This window comes from Vanessa cardui, chromosome 16, assembly GCF_905220365.1.
Source record: "Vanessa cardui chromosome 16, ilVanCard2.1, whole genome shotgun sequence".
NCBI lineage: Eukaryota > Metazoa > Arthropoda > Insecta > Lepidoptera > Nymphalidae > Vanessa > Vanessa cardui.
The window spans coordinates 6,159,137-6,186,799 of NC_061138.1; the positions used below are offsets into that span (position 1 = coordinate 6,159,137).

The 27,663-nt window shown below is 32.6% G+C and overlaps 1 protein-coding gene across 1 annotated transcript; it reads right to left on the reverse strand.

The window, feature by feature from the left end:
* LOC124536194 (methanethiol oxidase) lies at positions 1–27,663 on the reverse strand. Its single transcript, XM_047112674.1, has 11 exons — positions 27,542–27,663; positions 16,256–16,410; positions 7,823–8,008; positions 4,034–4,193; positions 3,839–3,947; positions 3,468–3,665; positions 3,268–3,365; positions 2,413–2,597; positions 1,660–1,809; positions 880–998; positions 1–215 (listed from the first exon to the last, which is right to left on the reverse strand). Exons 1-11 carry the CDS (start codon positions 27,549–27,551, stop codon positions 167–169), a joined length of 1,419 nt encoding a protein of 472 aa, XP_046968630.1. The 5' UTR covers positions 27,552–27,663; the 3' UTR covers positions 1–166.

Genomic DNA, 27,663 nt, shown 5'->3' on the forward strand with positions numbered 1-27,663 from the left:
TTTGTCAATTATTCAATCGTATATTTATTGCTTTGTACAAAAAATCGTTTTACACTTTGATATAGATTAATTATATTTTAATACAGTATACGATTCAGAACAGCATACATCACATTAATATTATAAGGGATAGCGTATAAAAATATTGGCACAGCAATTTACTTAGTTAATTTTCAGCCAACCAAATATCTGAAGTGCAGTCGCCTCCTGGATATCTATAGGAAAAAACAAACAATTATATTTATCTATCTTTAGTAATATTATGAATACGAAAGTAACTCTTACACTTTCTTTGAAGTACATTTGATAAAATCGGTATGATTCCAAGGAAGGTATGCTTTAATTTGACGTCGAGTGGTGTATACACCGGTTTTCATGGGTACACCACTCTGAGGTCCCGGTTTCGATTCCCGGCCGAATCGATGTAGAAGGTTTATTATAATATATTTTGAGTTCAGAGTAATGTACGTGATGTTCTCCAATATTTATAAAAAAAATTACTAGCTGTTTTAATCCTAACTCTGACAACCAACCTCTAAGACGTAAGCGAAGCAGTGGGAACTAGTATAATATAAGTGTAGTTAATTTCAGCAGTGTTATCTTATAAAAATTAGAAGGTCCTACAAAGCAACTCGAAGTTGGTGTCACATCTATGGTGATATCAATTGTCATAATTATACATCAAATATATTATAACTATTCACTCATAAAAATAAGGAACTTATTATGACTGTTACAAACATGTAAATTATGTCTATGAAAATTCATCCACAGTAAGATATAAAACCTTAAAATATTACATAAAACGTTGGAAGAAAATCGAGGCGTCTCGAATAGTAGAATCTCTACATCAAAAACAGCTGAAGGAAGTTTCATTACCTCATTTCATGCGGCAAAACTGGCCCGTTCGGTTCCTTACCGAAGTCGACAAGAAAATCCGGGTCTAATTTCATGCCTCCGTTAACCGTGTCTACGTCCAACTTGACCATCCAACCTCCCTGAATATGCAAATACTTCTGTTATATGACGTCAAATTTCCATGCACTTTTATGATTTTTATCTATTTGTACTTACACATTTTAAGTTTATATAATATTATAACTTTAGTCTACGTTCTATGAATTAACTTCTTTTCTTTTTTTTGACATTTAAAAAGTACATTCTTAATTATTTTCGTTTTACATATGATGTAAAACGACGACTATGATTAGTTTGAAAAGATATATTTTTTTCACAATCAATCTGACTTTCGTTTTAATTAATTCGTAACAATGGATTTCATACAAATACACTGTTAATTCCTTGCTATATCTATCAGACTTGTATATAAAATATGGATCTTATAACTATTCGAAATTTTAAAATAAAAGTAATTTATTGCAACATTACAAATTAAAATATAAATTGAAAATGACAAATAAAAACACAAACATAAACAAAATTATGACAGTAGCAAATTAAAAATGAATATTTCATCTATTTTTAAGGAGATGGAAATATCTTACAAAGTGAAATACAATTTTTCATATGTTACTTAACTAAATATATACTTTATTATAAGCGTAGTAAAATTAAAATTACAAGTTCAGCATTCAATTATTCAAAAGATCAAAAATTAAATCGAACGAAGTTTATAGTCTGATAAAATTTTCAACCAACCTCTTTTGTCATTTGAGGATAGAATTGTTTATCCCATGGAGAGTAAAGAGATGAAGACACGTACAAGCGTTTTCCATCCAAAGATAACTGCAGCATCTGAGGCGCTCCTTGTAATCGTTTGCCTTTTAATATTACCGGCTCAGGGGGTTCCTTAACAAACAAGAACATGTATTCGACGTAGTTCCATTTAATTTGCTGTTATAATATCTCATGCTCACATAATAATGCACGTAATATTATAAATTAATTAGATCCTATATTTATGACACTTTATTTTACACTTTGTGTGTTTGTGCTAGGAGGTGAAGGAAAACATCCTAAGGAAACCTGCATGTGTTTTTTAATAGAAATATTCACCGCAAGTATTCCACCAAATCGTATTGGAGCGTAGTGGAATATGTTCCAAAACCTTCAGAAATTTACAGGCTGTTATTTAATAATTTGGCCACTTTCGTTAAAAAAAAACGCTTTAAAATAATAAATACATTAGGTAACGTAATTATTATTATTTATACGGTAACATGTATTTATCATATAACAATATTAAAAATATTAGTCATTTCTTCATTATTTCTTCAAAAAGTGTCTGTGGTACACACAATACAACTATGAAAGTAATATTAGAAGCGTTAAATTTAAAAAACAAAGAGTAGAACTCGAAATGAATGACAAAGCGGAACTGTAATTGTGTGGAGTCATGAAGCATTAATTTCAACTATTATTTGCTCGTGTTAGGAAATGAGAAATTCTTGCCTTCAGCTCTTTATCTTCAACGACTTTCAGGCCATAATTCACAATTTCGCCGCCTAAATGAACATGGCCTTTCAGCTTGGGGTTCTTTGGGTCAGATACGTCATATTGTCTCACATCGCCGTGTAACCAGCACGAAATGTATAAGTATTTGTCATCCAGTGATAGAATAATATCGGACATCAAACCTAAAATCATTTAATGACACTGTCATGTCATATCATCACAAGTTTATATAAATTAATATCAATGGGTTTTAAACAACGATAGAATTTTATACTGTTTTCAAAAAATGATTCGCTTTATTAGTTGAATTATCTGATCGACTTTAATGATTATTGTAAATGTATTCACTATTAAATTTGAGTGACGCTCGTAATTATAGGATGTCTCAGGTATGTTAGACGACTAATGTAAGAATAAAACCGCAAAAAATAATTCAAGATTATAATTTTTAATTCAGGTAGATAATTTAACGTGGAGTGAAGCACCTTCGAAACAAAATATACTTTTTTTACTAAGCTATCATTGGTTCAGAATGAAAATTCTACCGAAAAGTACCGGTAAGACACAGTGCTTACTCTATTTCAACATTTAAAAATACAAAGTCATGTTAGTAAAATACAATTATATGCGTATGTAATATATCGTGAGTGAACTGATCTATAACTACTTAATGAAATACTCGTAAATACAGTCAGTTGTACAACTATCAGGTATTCATAGCCTTTGAATCCATAAATAGCAACCCAATGATCAGATTGTGTGTAACATTGTTGATAATTCGAACAAAACTAATGTTTCTTTAACATAAGAACCGGTTAAGCACGCCCATATAATTTAAATCATTTCTCTTACCATTGATGTCAGTTTCGACGCCATTTTTTATAACTCTTTTTGCTGGAATATCGATTACTTTATCTGCCTTCCACTTTCCATTGTCTGATTTATAGAACCTATAATAAAATAATATATTAGAGAGAAATTTGTGGCAACAAATTGTTCCTAAATAAAGCTATACATTTGGTTTGCTAAGTAAATGTATTCAAATCTCTTACCTGTATACGTTAGCCTCGACAGCGCATCCGACAAATCCTTGTGCGGATTTAGGATCATGAAGGAATCTGATCTCAAGGGGCGCACATCCCTCGCTACCTAAATCTATGACTTGTTCTATCTCGTGAGTGGACCATTTATAAATATTTAGAGAGGTCCCATATCTCTCTGAGTTAGGAACGTCGTCCGGATGGAAACCCCTACAGAAAATAAAAGAACGAATTTTATATTCGTTAAAGGTTCGTGGAATAATTTATTATACTTTAGATAAAGATATATAGGCAAGAGCATATTTAAAAGGCGTGACTAAACTTCAAATGAATTGAAAAATATATTTTGTTTTGTTCCAAAGAATTGCTTTTAATTAACTTACGATTTGAAGAATTTTGGGGTACCCCATTCTGAAGCGATCATTACATCGTGATAAGGTTGGTACCAGAAATCGTAACCAAACTTTGCTTTCTTCCCTTTCGTCCAAGTGCCTAAAATGTATTCAAATTATCGTTATGTCCATAACATAGTGCAAATCTATGTCCCCTACGGAGTTCGAGAGTCCTCAACCACTTACCTGTCACTTGCAAAGTTTTCGAATCAATGAGCACAAAATCCCCTTTTCCGTTTTCGTTTTCATCGCCCATAGTCGAAATCATGATTTCTCCGCTGGCTAAACAATGTGTCGTATGAGGAAAAGTGCAGTTGAATGACCTCATCTCGGAGCCGTCGATTACCTGGTAATGAGATTTCAGGCTGTGAACATTCGACAAGGGTTCAGAGGCATTTGCGCAGATTGAGTTAAAGCTTTTTATACCGCTCCGAAAGTAGTTCTAATGGAATAATAATACTGCGCAGCTTGGTATAATGTTTCTGATATGCAAACGAAATAAATTTTATTACAGTGGGTATTATTCTCGCTAAAATTAAGAATATTATTTTAAATTAATTTAAAGCTATCATTCTTGTTAATATTCCACGCGGTCAAGATTTATACAGTAACTATTTTTAATTCATATTTGTATATTTAAACATTTAATGTTATTAATTTTTATGATAATAAAAACATTGATATAAAACGAACATTTGTATATTTGTTCACTGATTCTCAAAGATACGTTCGATTTTGATGAAACTTTGGTTTGCTGATACATACATAACCGCCTCTGCCATGGGGACGATTGAAACAAAATATGTATTTGTTTTAAATTTCACATATTTCTAAAAATATTAATCCGGGAACTATAATTTTAAAACCATATTGTAGCTAAAAGTATAGCTTTGAATTTCACGTGTCAAAATCGTCATTTGGTTAGTATATAACAAAATTAAAAGCCGTAGAAGCTAAATTTTTTCAACCGTAACCAGTCTACCCTATTTATTATGTGATTAACGTACAAAAAAAATAATTATATTATATATGTATATTGCAAAGTATACAAAGTATTATATAGAAAGTGGAAAAATATGTGGAATATTATAGATTAAATAGCTAATATGAGTTGAAAACCGTTTCGCAGAATTTTGAATGTTCAAAGTTTGACGATAGATTTGGGACGAGTTGGGCAGAGGTAGTTGTAGGGTAATTTCACTTTATAACTATGTGGATAATAATTATAGTTGAGTCGGGCGATGATCGACGGAACGATGTAGGTAGTGTTACTAACATTTATTGCATAACTTACATTATTAAATGCTACTGTAGTATCCTGGGAAATTAATCGAGCGATACGTACTCAGTGCATAGTATATATAATCAATATATTATTAAGCGTATCTTTCTTTATGTCATTATTATAGTGAAGCGTGACGTTATGGAATTATATTATCGTGGAAGTGATTTTTCGAGTATTGTGTGAATTCACTTAATTGAAATTACAAATAAGAAAATTATAGTTATGAACGACTGATTTTACATGAAGATGAAAGAATTTTATATATGTGATACTAGTGACCTTAATTCCGATTATAAATACTCTTCATGTAAAAAATATGAATAATAATTAAGACAAAATTTTGTTAAATATAAGTTGTTTGAAAATCCACATACCACCAAATACAACCTCTAATTAATAATTTATTGCACAAATAAAACACTTTCATATAACAGATGAATGGCCGGCATGATTGGTATGCCTCTTTGTAAGCTATTATGCTCCTAAGATTTATTCACTCACGAAAACAGGCCACTCCACATTTAATTATCAGCGTTCATTATTATGAGTGACACTCGTGCTTCCAAGATGTCTTAGTCTTGAGATGACTAACGCAAGGATAATGACCGCAAAAAATATAAATAAGATTATTTTATTAACAAGCTGAGCCCGCGACCTTGTACGCGTTTGAATTTAACAAAAAAGAAATTATATTGTAACCTAAGTTGCTCCTTATTATGTCAGTTATCTGCCAGTGAAAGGCCCGTTAAAATCGGTCCAGCCGTTCCAGAGATTCTCTTTTTTTTTTTTGTGCATTGAGTTCTCCGAGTTTTAAGTTTTCTTTTGAAGATAATATAATAATATGAGACAACATCACATACATTACTCTGACCCCAATTTAAGTAGCTTAAGCACTTGTGTTATGGAAAATCAGAAGTAACGACGGTACCACAAACACCCAGACCCAAGGCAACATAGAAAACTAATGATAATCTACATTGACTCGGCCGGGAATCGAACCCGGGACCTCGGAGTGGCGTACCCATGAAAACCGGTGCACACACCACTCGACCACGGAGGTCGTCAAAATTATTTATTTAGATTAGCTGCAACAAACAGACAGACGAGCAGACAGACCGACAAAAAATGTAAAAAATGTTATTTTGGTATAAGTACTATTTTAATATTACAAACAGACACTCCAATTTTATTATATGTATAGATGGACGCCGATATTTTAATGTGAAGGACGCGTTTTTATGCGAGAATAGTAGAGGCATTCTGTAAGAAGAAAGTCGTAAGTCAACGCAGAGCAAGTCAAATATAAGAACGTCATATGCGAAATTGACTATAATAATTATCAAATTTATAGCACATATGTATCAAAATGGCGTATCATTGTTAGTTGATTATCAAAATTTTATAAGTGAGTTGCAAAATGAATTCTTATTGAATCTCATAACATCCTTTACATTATCCGTGCTCAAATGTCAGCTAATTGTCATAGCTATACGTTAAACGATTTAGGAAATAATATACTGCGTTATATAATAGAGAACTGTGTGATGTGTAAACTATAAGTATCGTCTCTGTTAGAAAATTCAAGTATTATATGTAATTTTTTAAATTTCTTTGTTAAATATCACAGTATATTTATCTCAAATAAATATACTTAATATGTACCAACTGGATGGTTCATAGACAATCTATACTAATATTATAAAAGCGTACGTAGCTCTGTCCTTGTCTAACGATTGCTCTTTCACGAATATGATGATAACTAGTCTTCTATACTAACTTATAAAATCGTAATTTAAAACATTTTTTTATAGAAATTTAAACTACAATTACATAATAAAAAGAGGTATATATGAATGAAAATGGAAAATCTGACGTCATTTGGATTTAACTCGTATTATATCGGGTCATTTTTTTATACATAAAGGCAGTTTAATACCGTACAAATAATTATAAAAGTAACATTTCATTTAGATTTCAATATTGAAGATCGTATAAAATTCAACGTTCGGTTATTTATACTGGCTTGCAATATTAAACAATGGCCGCATGTGATATTGAAAGTATGAAAAAAGAGATGATGAAATTAAAAAAGTTTATCCGATCCGTTGACATAAAAATTCAGTTTTACGAGTTTCGCGCAAACAAGAACCAACTTGTCCATGTTACTAACGCTTCGAGTTTTTAACTAGTAAGAAACCACAATAGGTTTTTTATGTATGAAAATGATCTGAATTTTCAAGCTTAAAATATATGAATTTAAAGAGATCTAGAGACTAAATATATTTCATAGAATGCTTCAAATTATATATAAATAAACGAAACGACTTAATGGAAATTTTATGCATTTATAATACCATAATTTGATATCAATAGTGATGGTAAAGCGTACGTTATACAGTTTCTGGAACTAAATTTATTTTTTGTCTGATTACGTCATCGGTTTCTAAATAAATTTTCCGTGTTCCAACGGTTCTAATTTTAAATTATAATCCGACAATATTTGAAATTAAAAAAAAAAAAAAGTATCACGTCTTCGAGAGTGTACGAAAAGCTATTAAAAAGTTTGATATAGCATCACAAAAATCTACATTACTGATTAAAATGATATAACATCCACCGTAAATCTTGCAAAAGTTGGAGTAAATGTTCCACGTTAATAGCTTTGATGGTACTTAATCTAACTTTATTACCTTATGCAGCTCCGGCTTGCGTGGGTTTGTGCCAACGTCAATAACGAAGACATTGCAGGAATGTAAGCCCGGCAGTATTAGGAAATTTCTTTTTAGTTCCGGATTGTCGTGGCAACTCGAACAAACATTCCATCCGCTGTGATGAAGCTCATCTCCGACGCTCCCAGTGTATGTGCGGTGAATGACCTGTAATTAATAACATTAAAATTTCACAGACCTTTGGTGCGGAGCATTACGCAGTCTCTATAGGCAATAACTGTCCCCTTTGAATATAAATGATCTAATCTCTATCGAAAAGCTATAAATGATTTTAAATGTTCAATTGACGTTGGAGATTACTTTGTAAAACTCGTTAATTGCTGTAAAATACGAGATATTTTAGCAAGACACAAAAACACAAACATTTTAGACATCAAAATAAAAAGGACGTTGGGATCTTATTTCACCACGCTAGAAGGCGGAGTGGTGGATAAACTAATCCATCCATCCATCCATCAGCCCATTTCCGTCCACTGCTGGACATAGGCCTCTTCAATTGCAGGCCACTGAGATCGTTCTTGGCCTACTCGCATCCAGCTCCTGCCAGCCGTCTTGTGTAAGTCGTCACACCACCGTGACCGAGGACGTCCTAGACTACGTTTGCCGAGACGATAAACTAATGGTAGATATAAATTATACTCATATTAAACTTGCAATATGATAATTTGAGGGTGCTCGCGCAAGTTCGATATGACAATCAATCGCACAGATTATATATACTTTAGAGAGGTAGTTATATACACATAACATAACGTGAAATTGTAATCTGTTCTCAAAACACTATTCCTAATATTTAAACTATATAAGTTTTTTTTTTGTTTTGAACAAATGAAGCCTTACTGCTATATACACCTCCTACATTTGTGTGAGTGTTATTTATAAATATATGTATGTGTATAATCTATAAATAGGTAAAATTGAACTTTGTCTCTATACAACTAGGTTAGTTTTCAGTTGATCCATATTTTTATAAAATATTATTTTGTCGAGCGAACGGTCGTTCGAATATAAAGGTCGAATTTGAATGCAAGTGTGTATACGTAACGTTCGGGAAAAATGGTTTTGATGTAAATTTCTATTACTGCTATTTGTATTTAATAAAAGCAACTTAGATTACAGTATTTCGTTTGCAACTATGTGTTAAAAATAAAACGCTGAAGTTGAAAACAATCGCAATAACAGTAGTATGTACGTATTAATTTAAACTAATAATCGTTTTGTAATTTAAATTCGTTTCAATTTATACACGAATGTAATACAGACTTTCAAATAAAAAAAAACTAAAAATTATAAAAAAAACTAAACAATTTATAACTTTCAAATAAAAAAAAAATCAAAAATCAAAATAAACTTTATTCAAGTGGGCTTTTACAAGCACTTTTGAATCGTCATTTAACAATTAAGTGAAGCTTACAATATCAATAGAGGGCGTGACCGGTAGATTCACAATGGAAGAAATTGCAAAAATTTTACAAAAGATACAGACCGACATAGCAGATAACAAGAAGGAAATGAAAGAGATGGAACAAAATATTAAAGAGGCGATAAATAAAAACATAGATGAAAAATTCTCCATTTTTGAAACTAAAACTAAACAGTTGGTAACAAAAATAGAACAACAGCAAAAAATTATAGATATTTTAGACAAACAACTTAGAAGGAAAAACATAATATTTTTTGGCATCGAAGAAAAAGAAAAGGGTTATGAAAGCTTACTCTCAATAGTATTGAATATCATAAACAATATGATGGAAATACCTTGTCAAAAGTGGGAAATAGAACACGTTAATAGGATGGGGAAATATTCCAGAAAAGCAAGACCAGTAGCCGTTACAGTGACAACAACAAGTAGAAAAATAGAGTTACTAAAAAAGAAGAAATCATTAGAGGGTACAAACATCTATCTGAAAGAAGATTTCCCCCCTAACGTGCTACAAAAACGAAAAGAATTACAAGAAGAGTTTAAACGCGAGCGAGAGGCGGGGAAAAAAGTAGTTCTACGGTACGATAAAATTATGACTCTAAGGCCACGAAAATCAGAAGCCCATACACCAACAGAAAGAAACACAAACAAACGTTTCATGTCTATATCGCCGGAAGGAACCACGAACGAAACAAGAAAAGGTTGCAACAACGAAAAGACTAAACAATTACCTAAAAGAAACAAGTCACAAACCATAACTAGTTTCCTACGCCCGCCACAGCCAAACCTCAATGACCCGACTCTACCAACTGAAAATAGGGAAGGGAGCCAAAAAAACTAACTGGCGCCTCTGTAACCTCTCTACCTTCTCCAAGCCGGCTGGTCACCGTGGAGAAGCCAGACCAACGCCTCCTAAACCACATTCAAAACCAAAAGACCAGATTAATAGCAAAAACATTAACAAGAGAATGACATCACAAAATCTCTACATAGCAAGCTTTAATGTAAGAACATTAATATCGGACAGTAGAATAGAAGAACTAAGGCACGCTGTTATGTCAATAAAATGGGATATTATAGGTTTGTGTGAGATAAGAAAAGAAAAAGAATCAATAGAAGAATACACAGACTTTATGTTATTTCATTCGCGTGGAACGAACGGAAGAAATGGAGTAGGATTTTTAATTAAAAAACATTTAAAAAATAAAATAGTAAATTTCAAATGTCTCTCGGACCGCGTGGCGATACTAGAAATACAAATATCCGACAACTCTATCTGGTCACTCATACAATCATACGCCCCCACAGAACAATGCAATGAAGAAGATATAGAGCATTTTTATATAACATTGCAATCCGCTTTAGACTCCACTCACACAAAAAATATAATCTTGCTCGGTGACTTCAACGCAAAAATAGGGATGGCCCAAAAAAATTAAGAAAAAAATATAGGGCCATACGCACACGGAGATAGAAGCCAGCACGGCCAAAGACTAGTAGAATTTGCAATCGAAAATAACTATTACTTCATGAATAGTATGTTTCAATGCAAACCTCATAAAAATGGACATGGCGATCACCAAACAATAAACACTTTAACGAGATAGACTACATACTAACAAACCAACCAACCTATATAAATAATTTCGATGTAATAAAAAACCTGAACTTCAACTCTGACCACAGGATGATTAGATGTGCGCTGTCATTAACTTTAAAGCCACAAAGAAGAAAAATTATCTCCGCTGGGTATACCAGATTCATACCGAATATCTCAGAAAACGACGCTAAACATTGGGAACACAAATTTATGGAAACAATTAATACACATACAACAGTACAAAATCAATACGATAAGCTAGAAATTGAGTTACAAAACTTTTCAAAACAGCTACCCCAAAAAAGAAAACTTGCAAATAAATATATAAATGATGAAACAAAAGAACTATTACAGCAAAGAAAAGAACTATATACGAAAAAGAGAACAAAATATGTGAAACGCGAACTAACAAGAATAAGCAAACAAATTAATAGAAATATTACGCAACAAAAATGGGCAATAAGACAGAGCACCTTCGAAAGATTTATAAGTAAAACAGGGGGAGTACGTAAAGCTTATAAAGAGTTAATAGAAAAATCAGAATGGACAGGCAACTTGAAGAATAAACAGGGTATTACGCTAACAAAACGTCCTGATATAATAAATAAAGCCACACAATTCTACAAAGAACTCTATGCTGGTACAGATAAAACATACTCACCTCTCTACAAAAAATCAAGCAAGTTCAGAGGAGAAAATGTAAACCAGGAGATACCTACAATTTTAACTTCAGAGATCGAGTTCGCAATAAAATCCCAAAAAAATGACAAGTCCCCAGGAAGCGACAACATTACTAACGAAACCCTTAAATCTCTATCGACCATACTCTTAAAACCTCTACAAGCTTTGTTCAATAACATTCTTAGAACCGAAACCACACCGGACCAATGGTCAAAATCCACAATCATTCTACTGTTCAAAAAAGGAGATAGAAGTAATCTAAACAACTATAGACCCATCAGTCTCATGTCGAACTTATACAAAATTTTTTCAAAGATCATATTGAATAGAATAACAGGGACCCTAGATGTACACCAACCGCGCGAACAAGCAGGTTTCCGGAAAGGATACTCGACTGTAGACCACATCCACACTGTGACACAAGTAATAGAGAAAGTAAAAGAGTATAGAAAGACTATATATATCTGCTTTATAGACTACACAAAAGCATTTGATTCTCTACACTTCGAAGCCATATTGACAGCACTCACACAACAAGGCGTCAACCAAAAATATGTAAACCTAATTAAAAATATATATACAAAATGCTTCGCCAAAGTACGTCTAGAACGCGAAGGTGCAGAATTTCCAATACATAGGGGAGTTAGACAGGGGGACCCGCTCTCCCCGAAGTTATTCACAGCAGTGCTCGAATCCATTTTCAGACGCCTGGACTGGGAAACAAGAGGAATACGAATAGATGGAGAACTACTGAATCACTTACGTTTCGCGGACGACATAGTGATTTTCGCAGAATGCGCCACTGAATTGGAGAGTATGATGAATGAACTGGCAGCGGAGAGTCAAAAAGTAGGACTATCAATGAATACGACGAAAACCAAGATCCTAACCAACGGAATTCCTCAAGATATTACGGTAAAAAGTGAAAAGATCGAATACGTAAAAGAGTATATATACCTGGGACAACTCGTAACTTTTGAAAATAATACAGAAAAAGAAATTAAAAGAAGGATAACCCTAGCGTGGAAGAAATACTGGGGATCGAAAGAAATAATGAAAAACAACGAAATTCATGTAAATATTAAGAAGAGACTTTTTGAAATAACGATATTACCCTGCTTAACATACGGATGTCAGACTTGGTCATTAAGGAAACAAGATGAAGATAGATTAGCCATCTGCCAACGTAAGATGGAAAGAAGCATACTCGGTTTAAAACTATCTGATAAGGTCAGCAATATCAGTATTAGGAAAATAACCAAAATAACAGATGTGAGGAAAAGAGCGAGACTACTCAAATGGCATTGGGCAGGACACGTCTGTAGAATGAACAATACCAGATGGGCAAAACGCCTAACAGAATGGGTACCAAGAGACACAAAAAGAAGAAGAGGACGACCAAGCAAAAGGTGGAATGACATCTTTAACCAAAGACGGGGGCCCTTATGGATGCGTGAGGCACGGGAACGTGAAGAGTGGAAAGGTTTAGGAGAGGCCTACGCCAGAGAGGTTACTACTTGTTAAATTTAAAATATATATTTTTGTTTTTCCTTATAATACACTTGTTTACTGAGAAATAGAATTTAGATCTAGCAATATAAACTATAAAAGTATAAGTTGTAAGTAGTAGAAATAAAGGCTATTTTTATTTTATTTTATTTTATTTTAAACAATTTATAACTTTCAAATAAAAAAAAATCAAAAATCAAAATAAACTTTATTCAAGTGGGCTTTTACAAGCACTTTTGAATCGTCATTTAACAATTAAGTGAAGCTACCACCGGTTCGGAAAGTAGTTTCTACCTAGAAGAACCGGCAAGAAACTCAGTAGTTACTCTTTTTCAACTTGCATTTAAAAAATACAAGGTCATGTTAATTAATACAATTATTAAAATTAACATAAACACTTAAATGAAAAATATATATTAGCTCTAGGTCTTGTGCCTGTTATTACAATCGCTTAGTCAGTCCAAGTCGGAATACAAATTTGGCAGTGAACTAATGAGTATAGTTATTGTACGGTACCGGTACCTGGCAAAAATTCCTACCACTGGAAAATCAAAGTCAATAAGCAATTCCAATTTTAAAAATCGATCGGAAATCCAATGATTCCTAGAAACGAATTCCAAGCTAAGATATATTGCATTCCGGTTGTTAATTTACTTTCACGTTCGTACGACGAGATACACAATAATACTTTCCTAGCCCTAAAATCCTTTAGGATTACCGGAACGTTATTGCCTCGCTGCGACATCTCTCCGGACTAAGCGGACGTTCGTACAATTTTATTTGCTAATATCCGAGCTAATTTAGCTCTTCGTATTTTCATTTTCTTTATCTCTTAAGTAACAGCAATAGCAGGTAATTACAGCTACATAGAGTTACGATGGTATAATCAGGGGTAGATGTGACACTTGTTTTGTAATGGAACCGAAATGGTACACTAAATTAAACGTTGTATTCTCCATCGCACGTGACATTGCCGAAATAATCTGTGCCCTTCTGACACAAAATAAAAAAAAAAAACTAAACGTTTTAGTGTTGATCTAAGGTCGTAGTTTCATAGTCTTGTTAGCACCACAGATTTGTAATTTCATGTGCTTAATTTTTGTATTGACATACAAACCTTATTTCGCATACATTATTTTCGTAAAGTCACTCAATGTTTGAATTGCTTTGACATACTTTTTTACTTTTCATACTAGCTGTTACTAGTTCGCAGCGACTCGTTTATAAGTGTGTTTCATATACGAATCGAATATCCCTAGTTTAGCAATAATTTCGCAGTAAATATAATAAAAATAAATGTCATAATAAAGTATGAAATGATAAAAGTGCCTATTAAAATCTGTAAGTACTTTTATAGATCTATTCATTAATGAAAGGGCATATCTCCACGTTGTCTTCAAGTTAATTCTATTTTAAGAAATTAAACTTAACAAATTTAATCTTTTCTCTCTGTCTATAAGCATGAGCTTCACGCGTGACTTCATTAACGACTATATGTCTATACTAATTAAAATTAGTAGCCGCAAAAACCAGTATAAATAAAGCTTTCTCTGCAGACAACTTCCGCTTACTTGGTTGTAGGGTTTATGCGAAACCTTTTCTGCAAAGACCTCCGTATTCATTACATATTCCACCGCCAAAAAGCAATATTGTATTGTCGTGTTCCAGTATGAAGGGTGAGTGAGTTAGTGCTGCCACATACACATAGGATACAACATCTATGTTCCCAACATCACCAGCGCATTATATGTCACGAATAGTCAATGTTTTTAAAACCACCCAACTGTCTGATCTTTTTGCCCCATATAAATCAACATTATAGTAATGTGGGTATCTTTATCAACGGCATTTAAATATACTTTTATAATGTTCGAGTGTGACATTGCTTATGTGTGTATGTGTGTGTGCTCTTTACTAAGATACAATAAAAGACTTTCAATCTGGAAAGACTTAACGTTATAATTTTGATTAAAATGGCTCTAATTTAACTTTGGTTGTAAAACATTTTTACAGAAATTCGTCATTGAGGTACAACGAACTGTAGTTCAAGTTCCAAACCGAGTTTTCATTCAGCGTACGGTCCAGCGAATTGTTCTGAACAAATGTTTGTCTACTCTATCGACGTTTGGACAGGTTTGAACAGGAGTACTCGGTCTCCCGGCTTAAGTTCAAATATATCTGTTCGAATTGAGAAAACTTCCCTATTTTTTATACGAAATCGTTTGAACGGTTATATTAAAGTTTATAAATATTCTGTAATAAAATAATTTCGATTATGCAATGCTTTCTTATGTTATTATGACTACAAGTAAACCTGAAAACTCGATAAATAACTAGAATTAAAACATGCACATGACATAATACTAAATCAAAATATTTTTTGAACTTAACAACACGTCTTTGAAGATTATTTGGTTTATAAAAAAGACTGATACGTGTGTTCTTAAGCTGTCATGATATTTTTGTTTACATAATGGTTGTAGTTTTGTCATTATTAATAATTATTAAGATATTGTTTAATTGGTTTTTAAGCTAGTTTTAATAGTATTGACCGACTTAAAAAATGTGTTTTTGTTTATTACCTCACAACTCCGTCGTTAACGAACCGACTTTTTTGGTTTGTAAGAACAGCTTTGGTACTATTTAATTTTTTATATCGTTTATTATTTTGTTGAAATTATAAAACATACTTGAACCACATATAATCACCTGATCGTACATTCCTAATTGATACTTTTAAGGAGTATGGTAGTATTCATAGGCGCTAACAAATTATTGATAATATCAGATGTATGAACCATTTACTATCGCTACGGCCCTAACCATGTGATCTAATATTATGGTCCCCTTTGCCTGTAATTGCACCGACTCGCCTACCCTTTGAATATAAACGCAGCTGTACAAAGTATCACTGTTTGGTGAGAGAATTATTAATGCGTGGGTAGACCGATATATGTATAAATGTTTTATCACCGACTTAAATATCAAATATGTAATTAACATATTTTAATATATTTTTTATATCATTGTTTAAAACATAATTGTTAAAAACATATTTGTCGTATCTAGAACTTTGGGCAGGCTTAACACAGCTATTTATAAAATTTAATTATGTTCTTTATTAGCTACTCTGTAAAGATAATACAGAAACCGATTAAAGCCAATCAAAATAAATTAAAACCTGGCTGTATGTGGGTGATTTAGGGTCCACGTCGACAGTAGCGAGATAGTCCTCCTTACTCGGGTCTGGTTGCACGCACACAACATAAAGTAACCCTTCCCTGGGGCCGTTTCTATATGCGTCAAGTGGGGATGCGTATCCCGGACCGAGCTTACCTGCGGAAAATAATAAATTATTATTGTTAGCCAAATTTGGGATGTGGGAGTTTTCAAATGAAATTTGCGTCACTCAAGGGGATGGTAATGGCTTCTGTTAAATAATAATACGAAAGGAAAAGGCAAATTAACAATATTTTATGTAACACTGGTTAATTCTGCGCCTTTACCCGCGTGAAATTTATAAAACACAAACTTTTAATCCCCGTTTTACCCCCTTAGGGGTGAAGTTTCGTTCTTAGTGGATGTTTACACCTTATAACGAAATTACTTGACAAATTTCAAGCTTGTAGACGTTATATTTTCTGAGATTCTGTGATTAAATAGTGAGTGGTATTTTTTATGTAAAAATTTTAATAAAAATTAAATTTCATTAGCATTTAACACTGCGGAAATATACAAAAAAATCATTATTATTTGATATCGTTATAGAATTCAGTAAATTTATTTAAATTTTAAATTTCAAATTAAATCTCATTCAGACAGTTCTAGTTATTTTTCATTCTAAAGTACAGTGTCCCTTTTTGTCACTTTATTATTATTTTTCTCTTCTAATATATAAAGATGTTTATATGTAGATCTTACAAAATTCTTAATCAAAATTATATATGTTACTGTTATACAGTTAGCCTATACGTTATTATATTAATCAAGAAATCGAATTACCAATTAATAATAGAACTGCAATATGTTGTGATTCGTCCGACTATTTACATAAGGATGTTTAATTGAAAAGCAACATGTTTACAACGGTCTATTTTGTAGTCTTTAATGGATTTCCATTTAAAATGTTCAAGGCGGTATAAAATAAATCGTCTGACGAAATTTATTTGCATTTCCTTATGGTTTGAGCGCTTTTTTCATTCATCCGATACGATATCGGCATTGGGTAAATCCCAAGAGAACGGTAACGTATGAGGTTATAGTTAGAAGATAATATAATAGATAATTGACATACGCACTTAAGGTCGTACATAAAAATTCAGTATATACATTAAAATATATTAACACTAATTGTCACTCGCGGTTTTGCTCGCATTTCAGGGGTTGGTTATCAAATCTTAGGCATAAAAAGTAGCCTATGTTCTTTCTTTCAGTTCAAGTATTCTTCACACAAAATTTCATCAAATTCGGTTCATTGGTTTGGTCACAAAAGAGCGACAGACAGACAGACAAACAGAGTTACTTTTACATTATATGTTATAATATTAGTATAGATTATAAGAAGACAGTTTTTATTTTGTAATGTGAACTGTGAGATCTAAGGTCAGGTTAGGTCAGGTTAGGTCAGGTCCCTTGCTCAGAACGTTCTCTTATTTCTATCAAACAATCACAACACTATCAAATAAACAAATAATCGGTCAATCAGTAAAGGCAATTTTACTTTCAGCCCAAAAGTAATGGGTAAAAGTCTTATAAAAACGAAGACCTCTCCTTAACAAGATTGGCCTATTCCAGTAGCAGATTTCAATATGTATCTAACACATGAACATACAAAATTTCATCCGACTCATGATCAGGATGTTTCCTTCACGGAGATCGAGATGAAACAAATTAGGCACATGAAAATTGAGATCTTCATCTTCGTCACATATGGAAATTGCTAATATATCGAAATACGATGTAATTCCAATATCGTATCGGATAGCTTAAAATATAATCTTAATATTCTCAATTTACTTTGGAAATGAATGTCTTTGCGTAAATAGCGAACTGTCACATCCCATAAATAGTCGACAGATATACAAACATTACATTTTGAATTTTATTATATGTTAAGAAATAGGAGCGGAAACAAAATCAGTTACAAATTAGTGTTAAAGATCAAGAGCTTTTTATAATGTTGATCAGAAGAATGAATATTTTACAAGAGACAGAGCATCAGAAAAAATAGCATAATTATGCAATGTAAGTACTCTCGCTGGTGATAGCTCGCCGTTAATAGGTCGGCTGGGAGATTGCATGCAACTAATTTTATATGCACCCATGTTTATTCGGGGCGGGTCACTAATTACGTTATACGATATACGCAAATACAGATATGAGTTTAAAAATGTTTCAAACTTGATATCAAATTCACTCACGTCATTAAGCAAACGCTTATATTTGGTATATTTTTAATCAAATGTTAGCCTAATATGAAAGCTATACATATATATTATATATGGTATCCTCCTCCATTAATACTTTATCGTTTTAGTATCCAATACGATTTAAAGTTTTGTCTGTTCTAATAAAAACTATTTTATATAGAGTAAAATAAAAATAGAATTTAATCTAAGTACAAAAGTTGAAGATATTTCAATTGATATTCTACAATAACTGTAGACTGATCGTTTTATAAGAACTTTTTTAAAAATTATAGCATTCATAGGGCTACATAAGCACTGAATATGTTAAAATGTTGAATATATGGGTGGTTCTGTCAGAGTTTTTTTTAGGATATAGTTTGGCGGACGAGCATATGGGCCACCTGATGGTAAGTGGTGAACATCGCACATAGACAATGACGCTGTAAGTAATATTACAAATCCTTACATCGTCAGTGTGCCACGAAACTTGGGAACTAAGATGCCATGTCCCTTGTGTCTGTAGTTACACTGGCTCACTCACCCTTCAAACCGGAACACAACAATACTGAGTACTGTAATTTGGCGGTAGAATAACTGATGAGTGGGTGGTACCTACCCGAACGAGCTTGCACAGAGCCTTACCACCAAGTAAATTTTTAAATATAATTCGACTATTATAAAGCGTATTTCTATCTACATAGCGCTACGTAAGCACTGGATTTGTTAAACCGACATTGAGGGATAAACACCCCTTGCAATTCAGTAATCACGTGAGATAATGCTTGCATATAAATTACTCCTTTGTTTGGAATAATCGTATTAAGCGCCATTGTTTACGACACCAACTTCTTCATTTTGTACCTCTAATCTCTCAAAAAGGCTGCTATTTTAGATAACTTTTAAAATTATTTAAAATAACGAGATAAAATTTTATAACATATCTGAAGATTTTGCAATTTTTTTCATTGATAGTACGTGATATCCGGTCAATTTTTTTTTTTTTTGAGTATAATGTCGTGTATGTTTGCAGTAGGTATTGCGTACATTCTTGTGGGTACGTAGATTGAGAGAGACAAACATATACGAGGATTGTGTGCAAGAGGACATAGAATAATATTATTACATTAAATATTTGCCTTACACTCCTTTATTTACATTGGTAATATTAACTTGAAATTTATTATGTTCAACGGTTTGAGAATTTTATTATAAAAATATCAAATTCATAATATTTTAGAATGTCGATGTCGATGAGAAATAATGAGCAGTCACTACGAATTCCATTTTTGAAATTCTTGAAATATATAAATACTCTTTAATAATGTCTTGCGAGTCGCTTTTAATTATTGTTTATAAAAGGCAATTACATTATTTTTAACGAACTCATTCTCAAGGTTCCAGACGTCTCGAGTCTAATGACTATACTAGCACGAATTCATTTTTAATATGTAATTATAAAATGTTTTTACTTATTAACTTTTTACTAAGTCAAAATCAAAGTGGCAATCTACATTCAATGTAGCTTTACACTTTCTTGTTGATAGCCAAAAATCTACCACTATTTCGGAAACAGAGGAAACCTAGGTACGAACCTCGGACCTGAGAATCAGTGGAAGTAACACAGCTATTTTTTCTAATGTCTTATTTTACTGTTATTGTTTTTGATACTATAACAACGAAAAAATTGTTACTTGAGGCTATCATTTCATTTTTAAGGTGTGCAGGTGTGTAAGGTTCAATTTAATATTTTTCAGATTTTCTGGTATCCTGTTATAATCCTGTGTAATCGGGTAATTGGAGTAACAATTTATGCTCGTCTATAGTAAATACGTCACAATTTCTTAAAAAAAAAACAATTAGGAAGCGACAGACTTTATTGAAATTTCTTTAAATTTACATCTTAGCGAATAATTGGGGCCCAGGTTATAGATTGCATGAAAGGCTCTCTTCTGTAATACGAAAATGGTATATATATCGGCTTTATTCTCTAGAGAAGAATGCTATAACACATTTTATTGTATAATTAACTTAATTACAGTGGCGAGCCGTGGCAATATCACTCAATGGTCATTTTTTTGTAATCGCGCAAGCTTCATTATGTCTACGAGTCAATCTGTTAATAGGTACCCGATTTGTATGTCAGTTTGATTTCCAGTCTACCTACCTAAATTAAATGTATTTAAATATGACCTTTTTATATGACATAAAATATAACAGAACAAAGTATAAAAATAATTAATTTAATGTTGTTTGTCGAAGAAAGCGGAAAAGCATTACACATTAAAGCCACATAAAACTCGTGTAATTATAATATTAAATATAATATATCATGCTCAGAACAAAATAAGAGCTACGCATATAAATTGCACAAATGGCCAGCCTCTTGTTTAGTGTTTGTAATAATCTGTAAATGTAAAATTATGAGCTGTTTAAAGTGTCGCTAACGATTCTAGTGGGAACTCTTATAATTTATATTTAAGTATATTTTAGTGCAGATGATATTTGTTTTGTTTGTATGACCCTTATTAAAGATCGTAAAGCTGGTGTTCCTGCATCTGGTTTCTTACTGGTCGTGTCCGATTGCGAATCCATCGGATTATAAGTGAATACTGTGCACTTGTATTTATGGATAATATACTTGTGCAAATATATAGTTGTGGGCGGTATATTAGGTAATATTTCTTGTCGTCGTTCAAGCTAATAAAATTAGTCCAGGAAACTCACTATCAAATCAAAGTATTCTTTATACAAATAGGCTTTTACAGGCATTTTACAATCGCCATTTAAGAAACTATATTCAGTGAAGTTACCTCCGGTTAATGCAGATACAGAAATACAATTATATAGGTATGTAATATATCCTGTCTAGAAGTCAACAAGTATTAGCTCCACGCTGTTTTATGATCTATTTAATCTTATATTGAATAATATGCTTTCTTTATCAATGTATTTTAAACAAATGATTTGAATTTATGAAACAACAAAGTTCAATCTCATTCAATTTAGTTCATATCTTTACTCATAATACCTAAGTAAAGTAGCTTATTTATCCTACTCACTATTACTTTCATTGATTTAATTGTATAAAATTGCTTTTATTAAGTTTAGTTATTTATTACAATATGAACTATTTTAAGGGGATCTTTCTTACAAATTTTTAAACATATTCAAAAACTAGTACCTCATTAGACAAGGAAGGGAAAGCAAATGGATCTGATAGCGATAGTCAACGATTGATTGGGAACGAAACACTACTAACCGTATATACGCTGGGGACATGATAGTAGATAGGGTAGGATATGTTATACCCCTCATTTCTTTTTTACTTGGTTTTAGGGCTTTGTGCAAGCCCGCCTGGGTAGGTACCACCCACTCATCAGATATTCTACCGCTAAACAACAGTACACAGTATTGTTGTGTTCCGATTTGAAGAGTGAGTGAGCCAGTGTAACTACAGGCACAAGGGACATAGCATCTTAGTTCCCAAGGTTGGTGCGCATTGACGATATAAGGAAAAGTTAATATTTTTTACAGCGTCATTGTCTATGGGTGATGGTGGCCCATATGCGCATGCGCCAACCTGTCCCATAAAAAAGTCTATAATTACCTATACATTGTGTTAAACAGTGTTTTAGTTCTTAAACCGGAATACTGATGTGATAACACATGTTACATGTGACAAAACAAATCATGCACAGATACATACCAATTCAGAATATGCGACCGTTTCATATTAATTCGAACGAAATATTTTAAATTGTTTTTGCGATTGAGGCGCTATCAAATGTTGTAATCTTGCTCTTTTTATTGCATAATTATTTTTTTAAACAATATTATCTGTGAATTATTTGCGTAACGATTAACTGTTACCTTTTTAAATAACAATATTGTTTATGTTTACAAAAAGAAAACGATTTTTATAGCCGTTTATCGCTAACCTTGATTACGAAGTGTAAAGTTCAATTTGATATTGGAATACATTTATTACCATTCAAGTGTGAAATTTTACTAATAACAATATATAAGCATTATGCACAACTACGAGAAAATTGCAAATTTTTAACCAATGATAACACTGGGTATATATTTCAGTCAGTGATATAATATATATTTTTTTTATTATTCTAATGCATTGACATATTTTTTAGCATTTCAGTTTAGTACATAAATTTTCAACATATATCCCTTCCCAAAGTTCATTTACACGGAACGACATAACAGCGGAAATTATTATCGATAGTAGTTTAAAAATATACGTTTGTTAAGTACTCTGTAGAGTTATTCTTTAACAATAAATGTGAAACCTATCGCAGAACTCCATCATAGAAAATTATAAAACAATATGCTACTTAATAAACAAATTACTCAATTCGGTTTTTAAAACTTTAAGATTGGGACGGTCGCTGATGCCGTGTTAAACAAATTCGAGATATTCAAAATCCAACTAAACAGCTGACTCAATTTTTACAAAGTTCGAATTGATGTTCTTAAAAATAAAAACAAAAATAATTTTGGTATACGAAAGTTATAAATCTATTAGAAACTTTTGAAATGTACTCCAATAAAAATTAACATCATTCATCCTTTAGTACTATTTCTATAAGCCTATATATTCTATAATTTTAATAGTTTAGTTTAGCCAGCCTAGAAATTTTCCGTTGACGGAATTAAATTGAAGTTTGTTTATTTAGTTTTATTTGTTAGGACGTATTTACGTCTTAATTACGTAGGGCTGCCGTTGAGGATGCAGAATGAAACCGAACGAATTTAACTTATACGTTTATTTAAATAATTTAATTTAACAATTAATTATTTCTAATTTATAATATACGTGACAGTCTGTTCGATGTTAGAACAAAAAGTGAAGTTCTGTAGTCTGAATTACATATTTATATACGAAATCGGTAAATCACTGAATGGTCCCCACGGTATGGTGATTCTTGGTAGCGCTCGATGTTCGGGAGGTCTTGCGAAACAAAGCAGCGACGCTGGCAACAGGTGGTAGCTTCAAGGAATGCATGGTGTGATTATTTCTCACGGTATGGTAATTCTTGGTAGCGCTCGATGTTCGGGAGGTCTTGCGATTATTTCTTAACAACTCCCTCCGCAGGATCAGCAGCTATTTGGAGACTTTTGTCGAAAATAGTGCTGATAGAGACATAGGATCTCTGGGGCTGTCCTGGACTTCTTGTGTTCTGGTTGCCTCATTGTCCTTCTGGTTGGTATTTCTTAAATGCATACATTTGCGACGAATGAGGACGATGCTAATAGTGAGTACTGATGCACCGATGAGTAGGTAGACAGGTATAGTCGTGTGATAGAGCGTGTCTAAGTTCGACAATTCCAAAGTCACTGGTTCTTGAGAGGCAATCCTGGCATTGGTTGAATGTAAGTGAGTCAAATCTATACTGTTCAATTTCAAGATGTTCTTCGCTGTCGCTTTGTATGGATCTTCATTACTATATTCTATATTCAACATTTTCAAAACTTGTCCTTTTACTTGATCATGGTGGTTAGTGATGGTGAAGATGGACGTTTGTAGAGCACACCCTTTAGGTATTTCAGCTAGATAGCTTCCGAGAAGGTTTTTGTATTGATCTTGAGAACAGGTTAAATGAACTTTCGTTAAGTTGGGAAAGCTCAGAACATAGTGACGATCATCCAATTGTTCCATGGCTTGAGAAGATAAGATTACTGGAGTAACCCGACAGGTTTCATGGATATGTTGCTGGAGTATAAGATGTTGAATGCAGCTCGTTTGCTCTCCATAGTGTCGGTTTAAGTTGTCCTCGCAAAGATGACCGTGACTGTACTTCGGACATTCTGTCTCTATATACAGTAGATCTTTCTCGTTAATTGCTACGTATGGATAGGTAGGGATTATAATTTTATCATTACTATTAGGGGCTAAGGACAATTTGTAAAGGATGTAGTTATTGGGATTCATGATTGGAAACTTAATTACCAAGATTATATCATTATCTTTATAATAATATCCTAATCTTAATAGATCTAAATATTCCCTAAAATTAATATCTAGCACTACATTTGAATTGTATAAACCTTTTAGTTTATTTAACATAACTATATAAGTGTCGTAATCGAGAACGGAATAATGGATGCTTTTAGCTCTTATGAATGCCAATAGATTCTGTAGTTTTGACAACTCTTGTGACAAATTGTCTATGTCATCACCTAGTATTGTAAGTAGCTGGGCTAAATGAAAATACTTAATTGCATCTTCTTCTTTCCTAACATCATTATCTAAGATGGTTTTAATAATGTTCTCTATTTTCCTCTGGTTTTCTACTATCATATCTGTAACATTTGAACTCTGAGATGCCCACTGCTTGCTTAAACTTATTTGATGATTTATTTCAATGGCTAAGTTATTTTCGTTCTTTTGTAGAATAGCAATGGCATTTTCGTTCTTTAGTGCGTCCGTATAATCTAAATTTCCGGAGATTAGGTACCCGTTTCAGGCGCGACTTGGGTACGGGTCCTCTCTTTCTCTTTGTATAAATATGTATAGGTAAATCTGTTACAACCGTATCGTTCGTATAGCGGGCAGCTAATTTCTGTCTATTAGCTAGGGGATTTCTGACATAGATTCGTTGATCAGGTGCATATGTTTTATTTTTTATGCCATTTCTATTAATGTTCTCGGTTATTTCAGTACGACGCTGAAGGGCGGTTTCATTAATGATTTCGTATACCTTTAACATTCGCTTACGGTGATCTAGTATATATTCCTGCAATAGGTGCTCTGTTAAATAAGGATCGTAATAATCGGCATATTCATCGTATATAGAATTGTCAATGAAACTATTGTAATTTACTTCTTTAGATTTAAAGTAGTTCGTAGGGGGTGGGTTCCCGGATTTTGAACCTTGCGATAAAATAGCTAAATCGTTATATAGAGCGGTCTCATCTCGTTGGTCCGCGAAGTTGTTCACTAAAGCAGTTCGAATGCCTTGCCAGTCGGATGGAATCCCATTAGAATTAATTAAGCGAGCAGCAGAGCCTGTTACTTTGTTAAGAATTCCGTTGAGAAGAGCACACCTACTTAATTCACTACTACTATCACTACAAAACTGTCCTACCAATTGATCACATAATTTTAAAAATCTAGTAAGTACATTTGGGTTCCCGTCGAACTCGGGTACCAACCTTAAGGCTTTATAAATGGTGTCTAACTCAGACATTTCCGTTTGTTCTTCTATACTACTTAAACTAATATCTCTTCTATTATCTACGAAAGTTTGCCTACTACTAATAACTATCCTAGGTTCCTTCGATTTTCTTAAATGAAAAATCTTGGCAAATTTTATTAACACACAGGTTAGTTAGGCTAGGATTGAGCAACCACTAAAAAGAATCTAGTGTACTCACATGAACATGTTTCGGTCTCTCTGCGTTATCGATGTCTGGATACCTCTCGTGCAGCACTACTCGTAGATTCGGATGCTACGGATGCAGCAGCTAGACAAGCTACGGCGGGGCTTCACGCGATTACGGAAATCTTCTACGCGAAACGTTCCGCGAGCATCCTACCGACTGCGCCAATTACGTAGGGCTGCCGTTGAGGATGCAGAATGAAACCGAACGAATTTAACTTATACGTTTATTTAAATAATTTAATTTAACAATTAATTATTTCTAATTTATAATATACGTGACAGTCTGTTCGATGTTAGAACAAAAAGTGAAGTTCTGTAGTCTGAATTACATATTTATATACGAAATCGGTAAATCACTGAATGGTCCCCACGGTATGGTGATTCTTGGTAGCGCTCGATGTTCGGGAGGTCTTGCGAAACAAAGCAGCGACGCTGGCAACAGGTGGTAGCTTCAAGGAATGCATGGTGTGATTATTTCTCACGGTATGGTAATTCTTGGTAGCGCTCGATGTTCGGGAGGTCTTGCGATTATTTCTTAACATCTTAACAAATATTTGTTATTTGTTATAAAATGTATTTACATTTTATAAAATTTCAATATGATGTAATCAAAAGTTGCAGTTTAGTAAGGATTGTTTCCATAACAAACAGAACATCTACACTTTTTTTATAAAGGTTCTTAATCTTTAATAATAAACGAAAATACGTTGTATTGTTATGAGGCAAGATAGGTGTTAAGTGTTAAGTGGTTATAATGCGCGAGTCTTCATCGAAATCGTGGATGTGAACACCAATTTAACTTTTGTTTACAATTCAAATCCAGCACACAGATATACTTGTAATTATATATATATTTATATTATATTATATCTAATTTCATTTTATCGTAAACAGCGATTGAGTCTGTTAAGCAACATGTTTTAACCGCCAACGACATTTGTATTATATCATTCATATTTTTTTAACGTAAATAATGAGAGTGACTTTAAACATCATTATAAGAATTGCATAATCTGAGCCGGGATGTATTAGAATATAAATAAACTGTAATGTACAACACTAGTCGTATTGAATATTAATATATGCAATCAAAGTGCGCGGTTATATGAATCACAAATAAGTAAAGTACTTCTAACAATAGTTAAGGAGGTAAACACTGGTTGAATTTATCTAAGTAACCCACCACTCCAGGAGATAAAAAACAACGAAGATAGCTTCAACTTTCTCATTTGCTTTTGAGATTAGATGAAATAAAAACCAAGTTAAATGAAACCTCATTTACGTTACACGATAAATACAAAAAAAAAAAAAAAAAAAAAAAAAAAAAAAAAAAAAAAAAAAAAAAAAAAAAAAAAAAAACAAAAACAAAAAAAAAAAATACAGACGAATTGATAACCTCCTCCTTTTGGAAGTCGGTTGAAAATAGATTACTATACATAATTATATATTAATGTATTAAACTTATACTTTTAGTAATTTTATTTGACTTGTGTCGGATACGATGTCGCCTCTATAAGCACACTTTGTATATCTTTAAACTTCATTTTATACGCAATTATATATGTATGAAAGGCAAGATGTTATTTTATTTGTTTATTGACAAGTAATAAATATAATATTAATGTTAGAAGCAAAATAAATATATAATAATAAACTTACAACAAGACATTTCGTAAAATGTCAATTACTATTACAAATCCAACACTAAATACAAGTTAAGCAACTGAACCCTGCGCGTTGACAGACATCACTAACAAAATCACAGATAAGTATGAAAAAGT

Bases quoted from the DNA above. Each gene is read 5' to 3' on its own strand.
- LOC124536194 (XM_047112674.1), bottom strand. The intron at 3,948-4,033 runs GTAAGTGGTTGA...AATACATTTTAG, and splicing joins GAAAACTTTGCAAGTGACAG to GCACTTGGACGAAAGGGAAG. The intron at 999-1,659 runs GTTGGTTGAAAA...TTGCATATTCAG, and splicing joins ATCCTCAAATGACAAAAGAG to GGAGGTTGGATGGTCAAGTT.